Source organism: Heptranchias perlo, chromosome 10 (genome assembly GCF_035084215.1).
Source record: "Heptranchias perlo isolate sHepPer1 chromosome 10, sHepPer1.hap1, whole genome shotgun sequence".
Classification (NCBI taxonomy): domain Eukaryota; kingdom Metazoa; phylum Chordata; class Chondrichthyes; order Hexanchiformes; family Hexanchidae; genus Heptranchias; species Heptranchias perlo.
In genome coordinates, this window is record NC_090334.1 from 49,061,014 (window position 1) to 49,083,505 (window position 22,492).

Below are 22,492 nucleotides of genomic sequence, written 5' to 3' on the forward strand. Positions count from 1 at the left end.
CAAGTCGGACGGGTTGCATCTGAACCAGAGCGGGACAAATATCCTTGCGGGGAGGTTTGCTAGCACTGTTGGGGGGGGGGGTTAAACTAACTTGGCAGGGGGATGGGATACAGAGTGGAGCTACAATAGGGGGTGATGTGCAGCCAAATATTGAGAAAAAAACAAGTCAGCTTGGAAGACAGGGCAAAGATGTAAGAGCAAGGCTGGATGGCATCTATTTTAATGCAAGGAGTCTTGCAAATAAGGTGGATGAACTGAAGGTGTTGATAGACACATGGGAGTATGATATTGTTGCTGTCACAGAGACATGGTTGAGGGAGGGGCAAGACTGGCAGCTCAATATTCCGGGGTACAGAATCTTCAGGCGAGACAGAGGGGGAGGTATAAGAGGAGGGGGGGTCGCAATATTAATTAAAGAATCAATTACTGCCATAAGGAGGGATGATATATTAGCAGGTTCCTCAAATGAGGCCATATGGGTGGAGCTTAAAAACAAAAAGGGGGCAAGCACTTTGATGGGAGTGTACTATAGACCCCCAAACAGTCAGGGGGGAGATAGAGGAACAGATATGTAGGCAAATCTCAGAAAATTGTGCAAATAATAGGGTAATAATAGTGGGGGATTTCAACTTCCCCAATATTAACTGGGATACTCAGAGTGTAAAATGCTTAGAGGGTACAAAATTCTTAACGTGCATCCAGGAGAGCTTTTTGAGCCAGCATGTAGAAAGTCCTACAAGAGAGGGGGCGGCACTGGACCTAATTCTAGGGAATGTGGCCGGCCAAGTGGAAGAAGTGCTCGTAGGTGAGCACTTTGGTGACAGTGACCATAATTCAGTGAGATTTAAGGTGGTCATGGAAAAGGACAGGGAGGGGCCGGAAATAAAGGTTCTAAATTGGGGGAAGGCCGATTTTAATAGGATAAGGCAGGATCTGGCCAAAATGGACTGGGATCAGCTGCTTGTAGGAAAATCCGCATCGGAGCAATGGGAGTCTTTCAGAAGGGAGATTGAGACCATACAATGGCAACATGTTCCCGTAAAGGTCAAGGGTGGTTCCAAGAACTCCAGGGAACCTTGGATGTCAGGGGATATACGAGAATGGATTAGGAAAAAAAGGAGGGCTTTTGGCAGATACAAAAGGCTAAGGACGGAGGAAGCCCTAGAGGAGTACAAAAAGTGCAGGGGGATACTTAAAAAGGAAATTAGGAGATCAAGGAGGGGCCATGAAAAAACACTGGCGAGCAAAATAAAGGAAAATCCTAAGATGTTTTATAAGTATATTAAGGGTAAGAGGATAACTAGGGAAAAAATAGGGCCCATTAGGGACAAAAATGGCAATCTGTGTGTGGAGCCGGCAGATGTCGGAGGGGTTCTAAATGAATTTTTTGCATCTGTTTTCACTATGGAGAAGGACGACGTAGACATAGAAATACGACAGGGGGACTGTGGTATACTCGAACATATTAACATCGAGCGGGAGGAGGTTTTAGCAGGCCTAAAAATGGATAAATCCCCAGGCCCGGACGAAATGTATCCCAGGCTACTGTGTGAGGCAAAGGAGGAGATTGCGGGGGCTCTGACACATATATTCAGAACCTCTCTGGCCACAGGGGATGTGCCAGAGGACTGGAGAACCGCTAATGTAATACCATTATTCAAGAAGGGGAGTAGGGAAAAACCGGGGAACTACAGGCCAGTGAGCCTAACATCAGTGGTAGGAAAATTATTGGAAAAAATTCTGAAGGACAAAATTAGTCTCCACTTGGAGAAGCAAGGATTAATCAGGGATAGTCAACATGGCTTTGTCAAGGGAAGATCATGTCTGACTAATTTGATTGAATTTTTTGAGGGGGTGACGCAGTGGATGTGGTATACATGGATTTCAGTAAGGCCTTCGATAAAGTCCCGCACAGGAGACTGGTCAAGAAGGTACGAGCCCATGGAGCCTTGGCACTTTGGATACAAAACTGGCTTAGTGGCAGAAGGCAGAGGGTGATGGTCGAAGGTTGTTTTTGTGACTGGAAGCCTGTGGCCAGTGGGGTACCACAGGGATCTGTGCTGGGGCCCTTGCTATTTGTGGTCTACATTAACGACTTGGATATGAATGTAAAAGGTATGATCAGTAAGTTCGCTGATGATACAAAAATTGGTAGGGTGGTAAATAGCGAGGAGGATAGCCTCAGTCTGCAGGACGATATAGATGGGTTGGTCAGATGGGCGGAACAGTGGCAAATGGAATTTAACCCGGAAAAGTGCGAAGTGATGCACTTTGGAGGGACTAACAAGGCAAGGGAATACACAATGAATGGGAAGACCCTAGGCAAGACAGAGGGTCAGAGGGATCTTGGTGTGCAAGTTCACAGATCCCTGAAGGCGGCGGAACAGGTAGATAAGGTGGTAAAGAAGGCATATGGGATACTTGTCTTTATTAGCCGAGGCATAGAATATAAGAGCAAGGAGGTTATGATGGAGCTGTATAAAACACTGGTTAGGCCACAGCTGGAGTACTGTGTGCAGTTCTGGTCGCCGCACTACAGGAAGGATGTGATCGCTTTGGAGAGGGTGCAGAGGAGATTCACCAGGATGTTACCAGGGCTGGAGTGCTTCAGCTATGAAGAGAGACTGGGAAGATTGGGTTTGTTTTCCTTGGAGCAGAGGAGGCTGAGGGGGGACATGATTGAGGTGTACAAAATTATGAGGGGCATAGATAGGATGGATACTAAGGAGCTTTTTCCCTTCGTTGAGGGTTCTATAACAAGGGGGCATAGATTCAAGGTAAAAGGCGGGAGGTTTAGAGGGGATTTGAGAAAGAACTTTTTCACCCAGAGGGTGGTTGGAGTCTGGAACTCACTGCCTGAGAGGGTTGTGAAGGCAGGAACCCTCACAACATTCAAGAAGCATTTGGATGAGCACTTGAAATGCCATAGCATACAAGGCTACGGACCAAATGCTGGAATATGGGATTAGATTAGACTGGGCTTGATGGCCGGCGCGGACACGATGGGCCGAAGGGCCTCTATCCGTGCTGTATAACTCTATGACTCTATGACTCTATGACTCTATTTAAGGTGATTGGCAAAAGAACCGAAGGCGACATGAGGAAAAACCTTTTAACGCAGCGAGTAGTTATGATCTGGAATACGCTGCCTGAAAGGGTGGTGGAAGCAGATTCAATCGTGGCTTTCAAAAAGGAATTGGATAAGTACGTGAAGGGAAAAAATTTGTAGGGCTATGGGGAAAGAGTGGGGGAATGGGACTAACTGGATTGCTCTTACAAAGAGCCAGCAAAGGCTCGATGGGCCGAATGGCCTCCTTCTGTGCTGTAACCATTCTATGATTCTATGTTTCTAATATATAACCAGGTTGTATGTTAAAAATCCTGACAGTTTGTTATTAAAAACCGATCCATAGTTTTCATACATTTTACAACAGTGAAATGAACGTTTTGTTTGAAGCAGTATTTCTGGACTTATATTCATCTTTTTTATGGTAGATTTTTGAGAGGGGTCACTAAAACCTTGAAATTATAGATCGCCTCTTAGTTAAGATTCATCAACATTTACACAGGAGTAATCTTCAAAAATGTCACAACCACAATTTCCAAATTTCAACAACAGTAAAACAGTTCTCATCTGCAGGGATCCGAGCTTATTTACAATGTGCTGCTGTTTTATTTTGCTCCATCACCCTGCCAATATATACAAATTAAACAGAGTAATAAATCAGCTCATATTTCTCAGCAGGGAAATAATTATCAGCAATAATAAGAAAAATTGTCTTGACTCTTTGATCCACTTGTTGAAAAGTAGTACTTTCATTGCAACCATTTAAAAATATCAATGCAACAGATCATAAAACAAATATGGAAAGAATACAAATCCTTAATGTCAGCTGTCACTCAGTGGTCGTACTCTCACCTTTGACGCAGAAGCTTGTGATTTCAAGACCTACTCCAGACACATAAGCACGTACGCCAAAAATTTCCTTGGAGCTTCTTCCACTCCACTGTCATAACTTTGGTGGAAGCCCTGTTGTGGTTATGACAGTGGAGCAGGAGAAGGTCCAAGGAAATTTCCAGCGATTATCTAGGCTGACACAGAGAGAGATGCACTGTCAGATATGTCGTCTTTCAGATAAGATGTTAAATCAAGGCCCCATCTGCCCTCTCGGGTTGATGTAAAAGATCACATGGCACCATTCAAACAAGAGCAGGGAGTTGACCAACATTTATCCCTCAACCAACACCACCAAAAACAGATTATCTGATCATTTGTTTCATAGCTGTTTGTGGAAGTTTTCTGTACAAAAATTGGCTATCACATTTGCTTCCATTACAACAGTGACTACATTTCAAAAGTACTTCATTGAATGTGAAACACTGAGATGTCTTGAGGTCATGAAAGGCGCTATATAAATTCTTGTAATGTATGTAAATTACTGTAGTCTAATACAGAAATGACAATGGTGTAAATTTAGGGCACTAAACCTTTCTTCACTGAATAAGGCCATCTGTGCACTCAAGAAGTAATAGAGCGGATTCAGGCATCCTGCCTAAAATGCTGCTGAGGCCTCAATCTAAACACAGCAGGACACCGAGTGGCTTTGACCAATGCCACAAAGCCAGATCATGAATATCATCATCATACACTCCCTGTACAGCTTAAGCCTTGAACAGGGAGTGAGATGGAGGGGATTCCACAATATTTCATGAGCGTGCATTCCTTAAAAGCCATGGCAGTGCAGTGGTGTGCATTTTGAAAGGTGATCCTGGCATCACCTTAACAACGCGCCCGCCTCCTTCGCGCCAGGCAGACTGGGTTAAATTCTGGGCATTAGGATAGACTTCAGGTTGGGCATATGTGAGTAATCAGCGACCCCCTGTACTTTGGGAAATGCACCAATGTGGTGACAGTGGTCAATCGTATCATGCTATTCAGTGGGGAAGAAAATTAAAGCATTGGCTGTGCCAGCACATTAGTTGAAATTGCTATGCTAACTGGGAATGAACCAGAGTTAAAGGCCGTGGTGACTTCACCAACTACTGGAAGTGCTGTCTGTGTTGCAAGTTAATTGTAGGTGACCTTGCTGCAGATAGCAAAGTTCTGTCCTGCTGACCCAAGGGAAGCTGCGGCAGTTGTCTTTGGTCATAAACAAACAGGTGTGCTGAGGTCTGCAGATACGAGCTGGGTGCCTGCTGTTCTCCACTGTGCGCCTTTTTTCATTGTGTACTATCCTCAACCATCAGGTATTTTAAGCAGTAAAAATTTTTTTTAATTTTATGCCAAATAAAAATGTTAGAAACCTCTTACCAAAAACAGCAGTAAAAAGATACTGTAAACATTAAAAAATACATGCAATGCCTATGGCAATTTAAGAGCTCCGGCCCTCAGCCAGATTCCTTTGCTCCAATTTCAAATGGGCGCACAGCAAAAAAGAGCAAACCTGACACAAGTAACACAGAATTGTAACAAGCATTCATTTAAATAATTCTACATCAATTCTTGTGGTCTTAACAAGGCTACAGCACAAAAAGGCTACAGCACAAACTAGGTACAAGCACTTTAACTAACTAAATGCAGAAGACTATTGAATTGCAGTTCAGTTGGAAACTCCACAGAATCTGCTCTTCCTGTCTGTCAGTTATGATGTGGAGATGCCAGTGATGGACTGGGGTGGACAAATGTAAGGAATCTTACAACACCAGGTTATAGTCCAACAGTTTTATTTGAAAATCATAAGCTTTCGGAGGCTTCCTCCTTCGTCAGGTGAGTGTGGGATTCCATGAAAGGTACCGCATATATAGTCAGAGAACAATGCCTGGTGATTACAGATAATCTTTCCAACTGCCCGTCATCAAGGCAATCAAAGGAGTTGAATAGTGTTCAGACAGAGAGACATTACATACAAGACTACTGAATATACAAACGGTCAGAACCCAAAGACAGAGAGAGAGAGAGAGAGAGAGAGAGAAACATCCGAAAGGAAGAGAAAGAGAGAGAATGACCAGTTGTATTAAAAACAGATAACTTTTTTTTTCGCTGGTGCGGTACCTTCCATGGAATCCCACACTCACCTGACGAAGGAGGAAGCCTCCGAAAGCTTGTGATTTTCAAATAAAACTGTTGGACTATAACCTGGTGTTGTAAGATTCCTTACATTTGTCTGTCAGTTACACAGCTGCTCTCAACATTATGATGTTGATTGGATTGGATAACTACAAGTAAAGGGTGCTATTATTATGGATTCAGGCCTGCCCTTAATACCGTGTGGAGTTCAGTGACATCAGTCACTCGAATAAATGGTCTGAACATCTTACTTTTATGGGCATTGACTCACTCTGCCCCTATATTTATTTGTACAATAGCATGACTCAGCGAGTTCACAACTGCATCTACTTGTGATTTGGACTGGATATTTGTGCCTTTCGCACGTGTATTTCTTCAATCTGTCCAAAGGGAGATTGAGCGAACATTTGATGAGACGAGACTTAATACAAGTCATTAATCTGGTTTACTTCACAGCAAATGAACATGTTATGATCGGATTCATTTAGTTCAATCAGTACAACTTATCTTTGCTTAATGATTCAAAATAAAGAACGTGCCACACTTCCCCACATCGGTGGGTTGTCTTATGCCTTCCAGCATTTCTAATCTCGTCTCAGCAAATGCCCTCATATCTTTCCCTTTAACAAACCTGAACTGGTTTTGTAGCCTTCCTGATTGTTCTTTCTGAGCCTACCTTTTCTGAGGCCTCTGTCATCACAGAGGGATCATAGGGGTTTCCAAAACAATGAGGTATTTTTTTCTGATTGCCCAGACAAGCTAATTAATTGCTTATTCTCTAGTCTCTGTGGAAAACAACTTTCATTTAGCATATTAACCACCTTTCGTCTTGGAGCTTTTTTTAAAAAAAAAAATTGAGAATACACTTCTGCTTAAAAAAACATTAAATGTAACTCATATTTTCAAATGCAACTCATATTTTCAAATGCTTTCTATGCAAAAATGGTCAAAATATCCTGAACTATGACAATAAGAGAGAAAACAATTAAAAGGGAAGATCAAACCAAATCTAAAATTGGGGTGAAATATGTGTGGCACACACGCCAGTCAGAATGGGCAAATTACAAATCTTAATTCAATATCAAACTTCAGAAAACATATGGTTTTAATCCATAATGGAACTTCCATTAACTCTAGTAGGGAACAGAAATTGGTGAATAATCAGGTGTTCGCAGATTTTGGTCTCACATATGGGACAGGAATACCCTAGGCATGGGAATGAAACCAAGTACAATAAAAACAAAAGAAACATTTGTCGTTTCCATGTCTCATGCAAGGTTTTGACCTGTGAAAATTCCGACAGGCAATCAAAACACTGGAGCTCAGATAATGAAGGTTCCACCATATTTTGCAAATTAGCACATTCCAAAGTTATCTATTACTTAAAGTATTAAATCAATCAGACTCGTATAACAGCACGTGGCACAAGTCTTGCATTATCACCTACCCATTTGTTGTTGCCTTTCCTATGACTTTTAAAATTCTGCATTTTTGACAGCTGATGCACTTGGTTTCTCAGGGGCTTCAGCTGTATAACAAAAAATTAGGTCACGTATTTTGATACTGCAACAATTTTTACAGTTTTTCAAGATAATCAAGGTCACAAATAGATTAAACTTATGTTGTTACCATAAGTAAGGAATTGAATACTTCACAACTCTTCAGCATTTTGTGAACTCATTGCAAATTGTTGATTTTGTTTCCACCTCTATGAAACAGAAGGGCTGTACACTTCTATAACACTAGGTGGCAAGTTATAGCCATCAAATATATCAAACAAAAATCCTGTAACATAATGCATAAAGGTCTAGGTTTTCCCATTGTAATATGACAGAAACCCATTCAATATGGGTTAATTTTAGTTATTGTAAAATATATCGGGCCGGAAATCGCACTGAGCAGGGAACACACTTCGCCCGCCGCTCTTAAGAACTAACTCACCCACAAACTTTTCATGATCTTCTGCACATCAACTTGCTTTAATCGAGAGCTGCAAGAAGTGCAGCGGTCGTTCCCAGGCTTCTCTGAGTGGTGAAGGACAAGGGATCTCTATGTCCCCTCCACCGATCAGCTTGAAGCAAGCCATGCTGTGAGAACCAGGAAGAGAGATCCATTCACAAACCACGCAAACTAAGAACCAGGAAGTGCCAGATAAGATAAATGTGCTACAACATCAGATAAAGAAAGTGAAATAAAGAGAGGGTAAGAGCAAAAGACTGAGATGAAAGAGATAGAAAGAAAAAGTTAAAAAAAATTAATTTCTTAATTAAATTTTTTTTTAATGTCCAAAAACTATTAAAATCGGGATGAATGAGACTCCACATTTGAAAATTCTGACACCCGGCTCTCAGACTTTTAAAACAACTCTCTGACAGCTAAAAAGCTCCTTCCGCTGAATCCTGGCTTCATTAATTATGCACGAGATTAACATGGAGGCAGGACAAGATCCTTGTGCCAGTTCAGAGCAGCCCTAACATTTTCAGTGTATTTTAGTGTGTATTAACCGCGTTCCAGCAGCAAGTTCACTCTCCTCCAATTGATTTCAATGGAGAGCCAGCCAGCGAGATGTCAATCTGCAGAGCTTTCAGATCACCGGTAAATCAGTAAGAGCAAGTTCCGGATTTCCACGTTTGACAGCGCTTGTGCGGTTGCCGGAATTTACTCTTCTATTTGTCCATTAAAAATGGTGAGCGGTGTTATTTTATGAGCATTTCCGGCCCATCATTTTTGAATTTTTATTATTATAAACCAAATTTTGGACATTAGAAACTTTAGTTACTAAGGAAAAATTGCAGTTGAAAATGTTTTCAAAAAGCATTTTGAGTGATTTGATTGGTTTAATGAACAAAGCGTGGTGAAGTGTTAATGTGGATTTAGGATTTTACCATTATAAATGTTTTTTTCCCCCATTGTAACATGTTGATATATAGATTTTCTTGATAAAAATATGAAACAAGTAAGGTTAATATGTATAAGAAGTGTATACCATAAAGAAGACTAATGGATCTCCTGTGCATTGCTCACAGTGAGTCAGAGGATATATTGTAATATTAAATATAAATTAGGTAAGTTATATAAATATTAAATACTAGTTGATCTGCCATGGTTTTGCACATGTAGTCTTCAGGTGAAGTGGGATTGGAGGGTGGTGGACAATGGGACAAAGATATAGATGTAATTCAATCCTCATTTTAAAGTCAATAATTCAGCCCTCATTTTTATAGATTTTATATCATTTTTATATACTTTGATTTTATATTATTAAGAAGCTTTAAATAGCAAAACTAATGTCATTTTGGGATGCAGAGAACTCTCCACTGCCTCTGATCTGACACAATGCTTGTCGGACATCCAGTACTGGATGATCAGAAATTTCCTCCAATTAAACCGTGGTAAAACCAAAGCCATTGTCTTCGGACCCTGCCACAAACTCCATTCCCTAGCCACTGATTCAATCCCCCTCCCTGGCCACTGTCCGAGGCCGAACCAGACTGTTCACAACCTTGGCAACCTATTTGACCCTGAGCTGAGATTCCGACCCCATATCCTTACCATCACCAAGACCGCCTACTTCCACCTCTGTAACATCGCCCATCTCCGAACTTGCTCGTCTGCTGCTGAAACACTCCTCCATGCCTTTGTTACCTCTAGATTCGACTATTCCAATGCTGTTCTGGCCAGGCTCCCACCTTGCACCCTCCGTAAATTTGAGCTCATCCAAAGCTCTGCTGCCCGTATCCTAACTCGTACCAAGTCCCGTTCACCCAGCACCCCTGTGCTCACTGACCTACATTGGCTCCTGGACCGGCAGTGCCTCGATTTTAAAATTCTCATCTTTGTTTTCAAGTCCCACCATGGTCTCACCCCTCCCTATCTCTGTAACCTCCTCCAGCCCTACAACCCTCCGAGATATCTGCGCTCCTCCAATTCTGGTGTCTTGCACAACTCTGATTTTCTTTGCTCCACCATTGGCGGCTGTGCCTTCAGCTGCCTAAGCCCTAAGCTCTGGAATTCCCTCCCTAAACCTCTCTACCTCGCCTCCTTTAAGACACCCCTTAAAACCTACCTCTTTGACCAATCTTTTGGTCACCTTTCCTAATATCTCTGTGTGGCTTGGTGTCAAATTTCGTTTGATAATTGCTCCTGTGAATCGCCTTGGGATGTTTTACCATGTTAAAGGCGCTAAATAAATGCAAGTTGTTATTGTTGCTTACAGCCAGAGAGAGACCTCATCCATCTGGGCTGGATTTGAAGCACATCCCAAAGATAAAGAAGGTTGTATACTAAGCCATTAAACCAATCAATCCTTAGCCACTAAATCCTCAAAAAGTTTTGTTCAGGTTGTGACAAAAACAGAGCTCCATCCTGCCTTGAACAGCAAATTTTTTGTGTTATGTTTCTATGTTCTCAGCCTGGCAAAACATTATGAAATAAAAGTGGACTTCAGTAAGTTATATTCCTAAAGAATTCTTTTGTTTTTGTGGGGAAGGAAACTATGCATAAATATTTTCTAGGAACATCTGCATATCTGGTCCAGCCACTTCCTGGAATGATGTTGTTGCATATATTCATAAGGTAATTGCTCCAGACATTCCCGCATGTTTTTAAAACAATTAATACAAACCTGAAGACTCATATTGGACATTCAAGATTGTTCTTGGAGACAAGCTGACTACAGACGAGCAGGCACAATTTGCTATTGAAGTCAGGTGTCAGAATGGCTGGAAGGCTGCTGTTACACACTTGAACGGTAATGGTAATGGTAAATGGTAGAATTGAATAACAATGGTTTTCTGTCTAGTGGAAAGAACTGCTTTGATCTTGTGTGTTGAAATCTATCTTTCGAGTTACTGAGGTGTGAGTTTTCCCTATATCTCCAGTTCCCTCCATGCCGGTTATTTCTATATTGCAGCAGGCTACACCATCAGGAACCCAGTTAAAAGATTCTGATAGAACTTACACTCTTATTGTTTTATTTCAGGCCAGTTTAACTAATGTGCAAGTCAAATATTGATTACTTGTAGTCAAGTGTTGATTACTTCTTGTATTCCTTTCTTTCTGCAATTATATTCATTATGATTTAATTTTACTTAACTTTAGCCTAAACTGAATGGTCTGACAGAATAGTATTTTTTGCCTTTCAAAAGTGGATTGGAGAGCATGGTGGACAACCCACATAATCTCTGGTGTGAAATACCAAGGTTAAGGAGTAATTGTTAATTCTGTGGCAAGTTATTCGCATTCATATTACATATGAGAATAAGAATAATGATGAATTACCAGGGTCCTGGCAAGAAAATCCCAGCTATATATCAACTAAATGCAGAAATCTGGCACAACTTTGTGATGTTCTTGTGGGCTGGAGGGCTAAATAAAAAATGAAATCCTGCTTTTGGCCTTCCCTGTGATTTTTCTTCTGCCAGTTTTCCCCCCTCGCCCCGTCTCCTTTCTCAGATATGGTTCAAAGTTCCCTATTACTTTAGTACTTCACCCAAATAGCCATTATTCAATGAGTATTGGCAGGGTATTTAACTGTGAGAGGTCATCATAGTCCTCACCTGATAGCCACATACTCACTTCCAGCAGGGGGCGCCAGATATTGATCAGGATTGAGGACCCTCGACAATTTTCACCTCCCTCCCCCTAGGTACTGAGGCCAAATGTAGTGACCTCACTGCTGCCTTGTTTGAGATCAGCTAACTTAGCAGTGATCAGGGATTAAAGCTGAGACCTTTCTGGTCTGTAAGGGTCAGCTACTCACTAGATAAACTTGCTGGGCTATTTGGGGTCAGCACATTATGTCAATTTTTCAAACAATAAACTAAACAAGTTTATATAGAAAAAAATTAGTGAAAAAGTAATTACTGAAACAAAAAAAATCTGAAGGAGGTTTGCGCGCATACACACACACATATATATATCATTCCATCTGACACAGATACTATACTGTAAGAGAATTTCAGGGGGCAGACTTGAATGGGTATAAATGGAAAAAAGTTCACAAGTGAACCCTAAAATGATCATTTATACCAAATTACATCCACTGGAATAACTGGGAGATGGTACAAGAGGCAGCATTGGCACAATTAAAATAAGCAAGGACAACACACACATCATAATTGAAGAGAAGATAATGAGATACAATGCCTGGAAAAAGATAAATATCTGGGCGATTACAACTAATATATATATGAATGAGATAGAGAGAAAGAATTTTCCCCAATCTTTAATTCAAAATTTGGGGAACAGCATTTCAAATATCTTGTTTTTCAAGAACTTACAGACTAGATGAGCACTAGGTGCCAAATAAGAAAGTTGCAAGTAAAATATATTTCATCTAATGGTAATTAATATGAAAAAAGGCAAATGAATCAGTAATCTAATGAACCATTAGGAAGCTAAAAGCTGACATCAGAATGGGAATCAGGTCTGAGGGTGCACGATCGAAAAACACCCATAGAAGACTTGTGACACAAGCGTAAATAACAATCTGAAATTAATCCAATTTAAAATCTTGCACAAAGTATCCAAACTATACAAGGCTGAAATTATGGGCACTGAATATCAGCAGTGCGGTGGATATGCTGTGGACTTGCCTAGTCATCGTAGGATTTTGGTCATATTAGAAACAATATTTACAGACTCTTCCAAGAAATCTAGCTTTAGTAGGCATCTTAGAACTATGTAAAGCTTTTGAGAGAGAATTATTAAGTCTACCTTCAGTATTTTATCAGTGCAAAAAGAAATCTCCTTGCAGTCTCATTAGCTAACCTCTTTAAGCAAATAATTATAAAGGACATGGAATCCAATATGGGCAGATGTAGCCAGTGGTCTACTTTACTCCAAGAGGAAAGATAGGTTGATCCAGAGATATGTGATAAATAGCAAGGGAAGTAGGTTAAAAGCAAAATACAACGGATGCTGGAAATCTGAAATAAGAACAGAAAATGTTGGAAATACTCAGCCGGTCAGGCAGCATCTGTGGAGAAAGAAACAGAGTTAATGTTTCAGGTCGATGACCTTTCATCAGAACTGGAAGAAGTAAAGATTTAACAGTTTTTAAGCAAGTACAGAGCTAGGGAAAGGGGGAATGGGGGAAGAACAAAAGGGAAGGTCTGTGAAAGGGTGGAGGGCAGGAGTGATTAAATAACAAAAAAGTGATGATAGTGCAAGGAAAAGGGGGTGGTAATGGGACAAGTAAAGAAACAGAAGCAATGAAGGTGAACAAGGTAAAAGAGACAAATAGAAATCCCTTTGGAGAGGGGAGCAGAACTTCAAGGTGACTAGGGAAGTAGGTTGTTTACTGTGCTGTTGTAGCATGACAGTGACCTTAGCTACTATAAAGGGGGACAATCATAATTTTGGAGAAAGAGTGGGCCAAAGAGCTTAATATTATTTTCACCATGTGCATCTGTTACAATATTGTAACTTTGTGAAAATGATTATTACATTGTATTAAAAAAAGAGAAAATGCTTTTCCAACAATTTAGCAGGGATGATGATACATCTTTAAATAGCAAAGTTTCAGAACTAAAAAATTATATTGGAGCACGCAAACTTCTTGTTTGCAGTTTGTCAGTACACCCAGTACCAATGTTGCATCTTATTTGATACATAGTATGCATCTAGGTATCATTTTTTGGCTGCAGCTCAACTTTGAATTTTCTGATTTTCATAGTAGAAACAAACACTGAACCAACCGTATAGGACTTATTTATAGCTCCCTTTCAGCCACACGAGTTCCCTGCTTCAATTTGCACAGCAAACATACATAAATAAATAAAGTTATTACTTACTGACATAACACATACCAACAGCTTCCCGACAATGTCGTCACCAACACCACGTCGGCCCCAACCTCCTCTTCTCTCTCGTTCTCTCCCCATGTCTCCGATTGCTTACTCCCCAGGCCTTAGGCTCTCTTCCAGATCTTAGTCCTTCTCTGCTTCACCTTCTTACTTGTTTCTGGACCTTCACTCCTCCAAGCAACCCCGTGGAAGATGTACTAGTGTTTAAAACAAAAACTTAATTTTAAAAAATCTAAGTAATAAGAAAATCTTCCTGCCTTGTGACATGTACTTGCAGAGCAAAATTCCAAAGTGGAAACAGAGGATATGATCCTGTATAGCAAATGTGAGATCTCATGAAATCTAAACCATTGCAACAAAATCTAGAGGTGGGAATGAAAGAGACATGCAAAAAGCAAAACCAGTACTGGTAGTAGAGGACAGATGTTTAGAAAGCTGGTGGTCGTGGAACTGTGCCTCAGGATGAGTCAATGCCTTTACGAGGAGAGCAAATTAGAAAATAAAACTCAACACTGTTATTTAGAGAATAAGCAATGTCTGAGTGTGAATTACATGCTCAAAAGATTCTAAATGATATAAACTACAATGTCTAGATTATATAGAACTGCCAACTTCAATATAGAGACTTCTAAGAGGTATACAAGATACTTAATGGACTAGAGAAAGCAGACTTAGAGCCATACTTTAAGATACACTAAAGGGCACAGGCTCAGGATTGTAAGGAAAAAATTTAGGGCAAATATCAGGAAACCTTTCTTTGCACAGGTCAACAGCTGGAATATATTTGCTGAAGTTTGGTTGAGGCCAGAATAAAGGGCTTATTTAAGAAACAGCTAAGATCCTGTAATTGTAGCATTAAGGATAAGATCAAATGGGCCAAAAGGCCTTCATTCAAATCTATCTAGTGATTTTGAGAACAGCAAAGCTCAAACATTACATGGACTCACGAGAGAATAAATTTCAGCCATGAGCAAGCTCCCAGACACTATTTTTAACAGATTTTCTTTTTAACATTTTAGGACCTATTTGTTAAAAGTCCTTAGTTTCCATTCTCTATTTGAGCTGTTCAGAATTTCTGTGGCTTGTGCTGGAAAGGTGAAGTTCTTTATAACATTTGTAATGTCAGCTCACTGGAAGAGTATTTTATTGCAAAATAAAACAGGGTAATTTTGCAAGGCTCCACTGCTGGCATGGAGCTTCATTAGATGCAATCAGAGATTAGACCTATAACACAATTGCCCGATTATCCAACTCACGATCACTGATCGACAGGATCTGAATCAGCAGGAGAGTCTCATGAAGGATTATATTTTATGAAGGGAAAAATATATATAAAATTGCAAAACATACCTAGCTCTATTTTTTACTATAATTTATACTAAATAAGATTATATGCTAGCCATACAGAACATAACATAATCTAATGAGAAAGTATCTTGCTGTAGGATATAGATACAAGATAGGTGTAACCTCCTGTAAAAAAAACCCCTCTATCTTGAGAAATTATCAGCATCAAATGGTGTATCATGCAAACCGAACCCCCATGTTTTAATCTCAATATGTAAAAAAAAAGCAGAAAATATTCTAAACATTTTATATTTTCTCTCCCACTATTTTTCCCAGTTCTCCATTTTTCCTTTGATTTTCTCTCCTTCCCTTTCCTGAAGATGGTGATTGATGATAGACCGCATCCACTAGTACCTCGTCCAACTCTATATTTGTTATATGCAGCAGGCTGGATAGGGAGGTGGAAAGTTACTTTTACTATATGGTTCAATAAAGATGAACCCAGTCATGTCCACATTTGACGTCCTTATTTGTGTACTTCTAATAAAAGGATTGCTAAGCAGTGATCAGGAGTAGAAACTGTAGACAATTTCCCCCTCCTTACCTTAGGATGCTCTAATCAATTGTAGCAGCTGTAATCCCTTCAGCTGAGATTGCCAATGCAGCAGAGAGCAGGAACCACGAGGCAGATAACCTCCTCCCAGGCCACTGCCAGTATTATGCTATAATAAAGATACTAGAAGATACATGGAACTAATTAAGGCCAAATTGCTCCTTACTTTTGCTTGGTGCCTTGTGTTCTTATCACACCAATGGAAATTAAGAAGTCCCCTAGAGAATTGTGGCATTTTGCTCTTTTTTTAAAACATCAAATACATTCTGAAAAAAATTCTGAGCATCAACTGAGCACCTGGTTAATCTATTAGTGTGCATTTGTAGAGTGTTTTAATCAAGTGAGAACAATTTAAATGCACATGACCTCTAGATAGGACTAAGGCATCACAAGTACAATAAATAAACAACGAATTAGTGTTTTTATCATCCAAAGTACCCCTAACAACCAACTTAATCAGTCCACTGAATAGTTTGTGTCAGAGATCACCAATAAGAAGTCAAGTAAAAGAGGAATTGAGATTGAAGTTTCACATCTGCTTGGTGTTAGTTAGGGTCAGTGAAATGAATTTGAGAAGCTCTCTGATATTGACTGTTTATTTCATACAAAAGAAGTATTACTAACTTTTAATAATTTAATTTGTTACATGAAAGTCAGATGTCATCATATGAATGTACTAACAAAAAATAAGCACTCATCATAGTTCAATTGGAAACCCATTCAAAACCAGTGCTGTATCAATACACTCTCAGAAGTTGTGATTTTACAATAGTTGAAGTTCAGTATTGCATTAAAAATGGCGGATTTTCTTGTTGAAGCTCCTTAGCATATGTAAAACTGTTGTAGAATATTTTTACATATATTGAGGAATGTTACATCATTACAATGGCTCTATTTTCTCTCTTCTCTCTCTCCCCCCCCCCCCCCCAATACAATTTTCTTTTCTCCTCTTATGAAGGTGATGACACTTACAGGGTGCAGTTCCAATGGTTGTGAGCAGTCCTTCTATACTTTAAGCAAGTGGCCATTCTTTATGTGAGCCGAGGCAGTGAGAATCTGCACGGTAATCAACAAAGGGAGGGAGGAGGGGACAAGAATCATAGGCAAGCCCAATCCTGTTGCCCGCACACATGTACTTTCCAGGGATTACTGAAAAGACAGGAACCTTGGGCTGATTTTTGCCTTCCCTACCCTGCTGCCAATTTTAGCAACCCCACTGTCACCCTCGCTAATTAAGCATAGATGAGGCCTCACATCTAGGATCTTGCTGTGCTCTATAACTCAGTACCAGACCCAATAGTGCATTTACCCACTCAGCCAGTAGGGGCACACTGTAGCTCTTCCTACCCGAGTTTCTTAGATTGTGGTTTCACACGTTTCAGCCTGGATAAGAAAATCTACCATTTTGACTTACCTTACTACATACTCTTAATAAAGTTAACTCTGCTCAATCTAACAGTTTCACAAACACTAGAGTCTGAATAAGAGAAGCTGTTAAGGCACCGTTTGATATCCAATTACGATGTATGTGGGAGCATATTAACAGGTGTTTACTGCATTGCAACAGTGAATTTTGCTATTTTAAGAAAATAGTGCTACTGCTGAATACTTTAGCAAAAACTTAAAATTAAGGACATGTCAAATCCAAACTTCGTGATGCAGTTAAATTGCAGTTAACCACTTTACATGCAAGAAATGATTTCACAACACTATACACACTCAGACATAAAAGTTTTAAGTTGGGTGAAAATGATTGATAATTCCCAAAATGGTAAATCACGTCAACAATTTTAAATTGTCTAATTAGATGTCAAAATACACTTTGTATTCATAATTGACAAGGAAAACTCCCAATGAAACCACTTTCACCATACAGTAACTATATTTTTGTTTTATGAATTACTGGATTTTATAGCCTTTTCTTTTCACATATAGTTCACTTCCTGTTTCTTGAATTGCAGGTTTACTACCTTAAGCAGAACTGTTTCCATCCTGTTGTGTGATTTGGTTAAAAAGAGGAAGTATATTCGCATGAATCTAATCATGCTAGTTATTCTGGGGATGTCTGTGCAATTAACTGGTATTTTTCAGTCCTTCTTTCATTGATGTTTTATAACTGCTAGGTGCAGACATTTTTGTCGAATCACCTGTAGTGATGAGCGCGAATGGTGGTCTGGAAAGCACTCTTAATGCAGCAGGTCAATGAATAAAAAGGCAGTGACAAAGACAGACACACCAATGAAGGATTGAGAAAATTCAGATGCCTCAACAAAATCCTAGCCCGCAGCCGACTTTTGAAAAGATCAGAAATTCCCACGTTGCAAATCATTCTAATATTTTTAATCATCTCCTAATTAGATGTCAATGCATAGAGATATGGATACTGAGTTTATTGCAAAGCTTAAGAGCACAGTATAAAATCAAATACTGTACGATCAAAGGTACTGAATTGTAATATGTTCTGCAGTCAGATTCTAAACCATGTGGTAGATATGATCTGAAGGATTTTCCTAACCATTTAATTAATTTGCTAGTTTTAGATCATGTTTTCCCATAGATACAGCTGTACACAGCATGGCTCCTTGCACATCATTGCACCCTCTCATTACCAAATCATCAGTAGCTAAATAACTGTCTACAGATGATCACATCCAGTAGCCATGAATTAGTAACCAATTTTCAACAAATGGGGCTGGTTACAAAACGAATTACCAAGAAAGGTATGCCAAGTTCAATTATTTTTATAGCTAAGTCCACAATTTAAAAATTCTTGGTCACAACAAATACATATTAGCTCATTCCTAAGTAATTTGCTTATATTATCAACACTTAAAAGATGATGGACTCAGATGGACTAGCTGTAAACAACCATTTATTGGTGTACAGTTTACTGTGTGGGCTTTACCCCTTACAAATAGTAGTGATGGAAACATGTTTTGTGTTGCAATGCCAATGCAATATAATAGCTGTTACAGAATTGCAGCGTGCTGAATCATGTTGATCTTCACGGCTATCATCAACGCCTGTGGAAGTTTGTGCATTCATTTCAAGAAATTCAGGTATAAGCTATTTCTAAATTTTAACATTTATAATTAGATTGTGTCACTATGTTGTGACATCTCATGAGAAGCATTACTGGAAAGTCCACTAAAAGAGCTCAATACTGGATAAATTGAATGTACCATCCGTTTAAAAGCATTAAAAGCAATAGGAGCAGTTTCGGGAAATAAAGCCCAGTGAGTGCACCTTTTCAAGTGTCTGTACAAATAAAAAACTCTGATTTGGATTGTAGAACAATTATTGTCAGGATTTGTGAAGAGACCCAATATATGATATTGGTGAAGTCATTTAACAGAAATGTTGTTACATCAAATCTATGGAGTTTAATTATGCCTCACACAATCTATTGCATGCACCAAATAGGTATCTCTACACATAGGCATTGAAAATAACACAAGGAGAGCAATACAAGCATAGATATTAACACATTAGCAGACTTAATATATTAAAATTTAATAGTCTAGTAATTTTTTTTCCTGGGTCTACCGTATTTGCATTTAGCAGTTCATTTACAGGCAGCTGTTGTCCTTGCTAAGGAATGCAGCTCCACAATATTCTTAGAAACATGTAATTTCACTCGCCTAATGGTTCGATGAGTTTATCGATTGAACTGTAAACAGGAAGGTCACAGGCTCAATTCTCAGCCTGTGGTGAATTAGCTAACCTCAGAGGAGTGGTGGTAAAGGCACTACAATTTGCCTCAGCACCCTGGGATAGGGAGAAGAAAATCTGCCAGGGTTCCTGCTCTTAATCACTATCCACTCATGCCTAGTGAAAGTGAGAGGGTGTAGACATTGGGTGAGGTCAGAATCAAGGCTCAATTATGATAAGTGTACATAGAGTAGTATAGTTCATGGAAGTGAACTAATAAAGGAAGCAATGTCAAAACACAGGAAACAACAGATTTAAAAGAAATTGATACAATAAGTAAATTGTTTTAAGAAAAAGAGATGCATTGAACTACATAGACAGAAAACATTTCAATGCAACCTTGCAAAACACAAATATTGTATGAACTTACCAGTATTGAAAACAAATCTAGGTGGCTTTGCTGGTAGTTGTGTGTCTAGTTTACAGAGAATGACTGCTTAGTTCAGACCAAACAGCTGTTGTGACGTGATGAAACCTTTAGCAAAACAACTACTCAAATTTCCAGTACTTCCCTTTTAAGTTCAGCATACTTCTGTAAAATGGTGCCATATTACTAACTTTGCACTTAGCTTTTGGTACTTAGATTCTAACTTGGTTTTGGGCTAAATTGTTACCACTAACTACCACATCACATTCATTTGCACTAATTATTAGTTTTATTACTTTTTCATTATCCTTTTCTGACAATGCATTTCAAAAAAATATTTATGCCTCTTACATAACCAGAACATGTCAGGTAATGAACAATATACAACCACAAAGTCTATAATTAATGACTTCAATTTACTTGAAGCAACATTTAGCAAGCTTCATACAAAGATACATTTGTTTAAAAAAAAAATTCTTGTTCTGGTACTCAGTGTCGGCATCAAAACACTCCTATTAGTTATAGTTGTTTATTGTATCATGTGATTTATATTAATTAGTGTTAATTCTATTCAGGTGGTGTGTGTCAATTGGGGACTCTTGTATCCTTTTTATATGAGAGCTTATCTAGGATGTGGTGTGGTGTAGTGTATGTGTATGGGGATCTCTGTGAATAAAGGCTAGGAAGCAACTGAAGACCTGGCTCTAGTATTCTATCCTTCGCCACTTGGCTATCCAATTTATAACAATAGTTACCTTAGGAGAGCAGCCTCTTCTGAACCAGTAGGAATTTTCCATTTCCTATACTACATTTGTGATCGTTGCAAGTCAGACTGTAAAATTATGAGCAGGGAGTTTTCAGCTGCGGACTCTCAACCAATAAGAACTGGGTTTATGTTCCCTAGATTCATTGCTTTACAGACTTTAAGAGTGCTAAATGAAAAGAGACTTACAGCCCATCATCTGAGCCGGATTAAAACTTGGATCAGAGGTGAGGGGATGGTATTCAAATCCACTCTTCTGCTTAGAATGAATTTTCAGTTTTGCCCATATTATCGCAAAACTGAACAACATGAAAAATTGTACAACAAAATTAGAAAGCATCAGAGTCTAACAAAATGGTTAATATGTATCTGTTTTCTGAAAAGTTTAGGAACCACAAGTATTTCATATGCCCCATTCATCTTGAAGGGAAAACAAAAAAGGGAAAATTTGTCTTACATGCCCCATTCACTAGGATGCCAGTATCAAGGCTTGTGGGAGACAAAAACCTTCTAAAAAGGGTAGGCAGCCACTTTAAGCACCCAATTGTGCAATTTTCCTCTACCTAATGACTGTGGCTCTGTGTGTATTAACATTTAAGATATTTAAAATAAATGCAAACCAGTCGTAGTTCTCAGACAGGGGCAGGTTAGTGTGGAAATATTAATAAAATTAACATGGGCGAGATAGAACACTTTATTTTTATAACTACTAAATGTTCCCTTTTGCAACGTTGTCAGTATAGTATTTTGTAATGTCGTTAACATGGATTACTATGACACAAACATTTCACTGCTATGAAGAATGGTTTATTATAATCAACATCCATGGAAAAATTAAATAGTTCAAAATTATACTATGATGTGCAAAACAATTTAAAAATCAGAAATACTTTCATTTTAACAAAATTTACACATAATGTCATTCATTATAAGGCAACAAAATAAATTACACCTTGAAACTGGCCAAAAATGGAAGAAAGCTGAATATATTCAGCTGTATATAACTGTGCAAAAAGTGAAATATACACCAAATTGAAAGCTGGAGAGTGTATACAGAAATACAATAGTACAAAAATGGCACGATCCAGCTGGAAATAAAAAGCTTTGCATTTCTCATGTAAATACAGTTTGTTACAAGCAAAACAATAAATGAGCCACAAAAGAAAAGAAACGATATCAGCAGGCTAGCAACAAGTGTTTAGAAAATTCAGCGCAGGACACTTATGAACAGAGTACAGTAATAGTGAAGGAATTATATTTTCTTGTATTTGTGAAAATCTGGTGTAAGCATACTACAGTCTGACTTTTAAACCAACTGATCATTTCAGGTATCCGCTTCTCACTCAAGTTCTTCCAGATTGCTTGGCAAATTTGTAATCAGACAACTATTAAAAAGACAATGGAAAATCCCCATAAAATTTAAATGATGAATATACAAGAGACACTGTTTCTTTAGCAACATACATTAAATAGGTTCAGATACTGCTGCAATAGACTCGTAATACTAGTATCGATATTAACTTCTCATTCAAAGCAGCTGACACAATTTTTTTTTCATAAAGTCTATGTGATTACTGTGAGCATTCAAACAGTCAAATCAGGACCAAGCCTAACAGGCTACAATTTTTTTAATCTAATAGGAAAGCATCTAAATATTTGCTGCAGATAAAATGAAAAAGGAACCAAGGCTTGAACAATAAATCTCCACTACTTTGTCACTATTTAAAATTAAGCCCTGATTGCAGGTAGAAGACAGAAAAGATAAAAGGCAATACCACCCAGCACTTTTAATGCAACACCCACCACATAATGGCTTCATGTATTAGTATACTCATGCCGCACAGATTCCCACAGTACACACACCATAAAAGGTAAC

The 22,492-nt window shown here is 38.9% G+C and overlaps 1 protein-coding gene across 8 annotated transcripts in view; it reads right to left on the reverse strand.

Annotated features, from left to right (window-relative positions):
* The window catches only part of LOC137326515 (5'-3' exonuclease PLD3), a 117,246-nt gene extending 97,253 nt beyond the window's left edge, over positions 1–19,993 (reverse strand). For 3 of the 8 annotated variants that reach the window (XM_067991670.1, XM_067991674.1, XM_067991668.1), the window contains exons 1-3: positions 19,857–19,993; positions 13,864–14,072; positions 7,515–7,595 (exon numbers count right to left, since the gene is read on the reverse strand). In XM_067991670.1, coding sequence (XP_067847771.1) covers positions 7,515–7,595; positions 13,864–13,953 — 171 coding nt within the window. In that variant the 5' untranslated portion in view covers positions 13,954–14,072; positions 19,857–19,993. Of the gene's footprint in view, positions 1–7,514; positions 7,596–8,008; positions 8,099–13,863; positions 14,073–15,766; positions 15,830–19,856 lie in introns of those variants that run through there. The other 5 variants (XM_067991671.1, XM_067991669.1, XM_067991673.1 and 2 more) reach the window with 5 other exon arrangements.
* Positions 19,994–22,492: the final 2,499 nt, after the last annotated feature.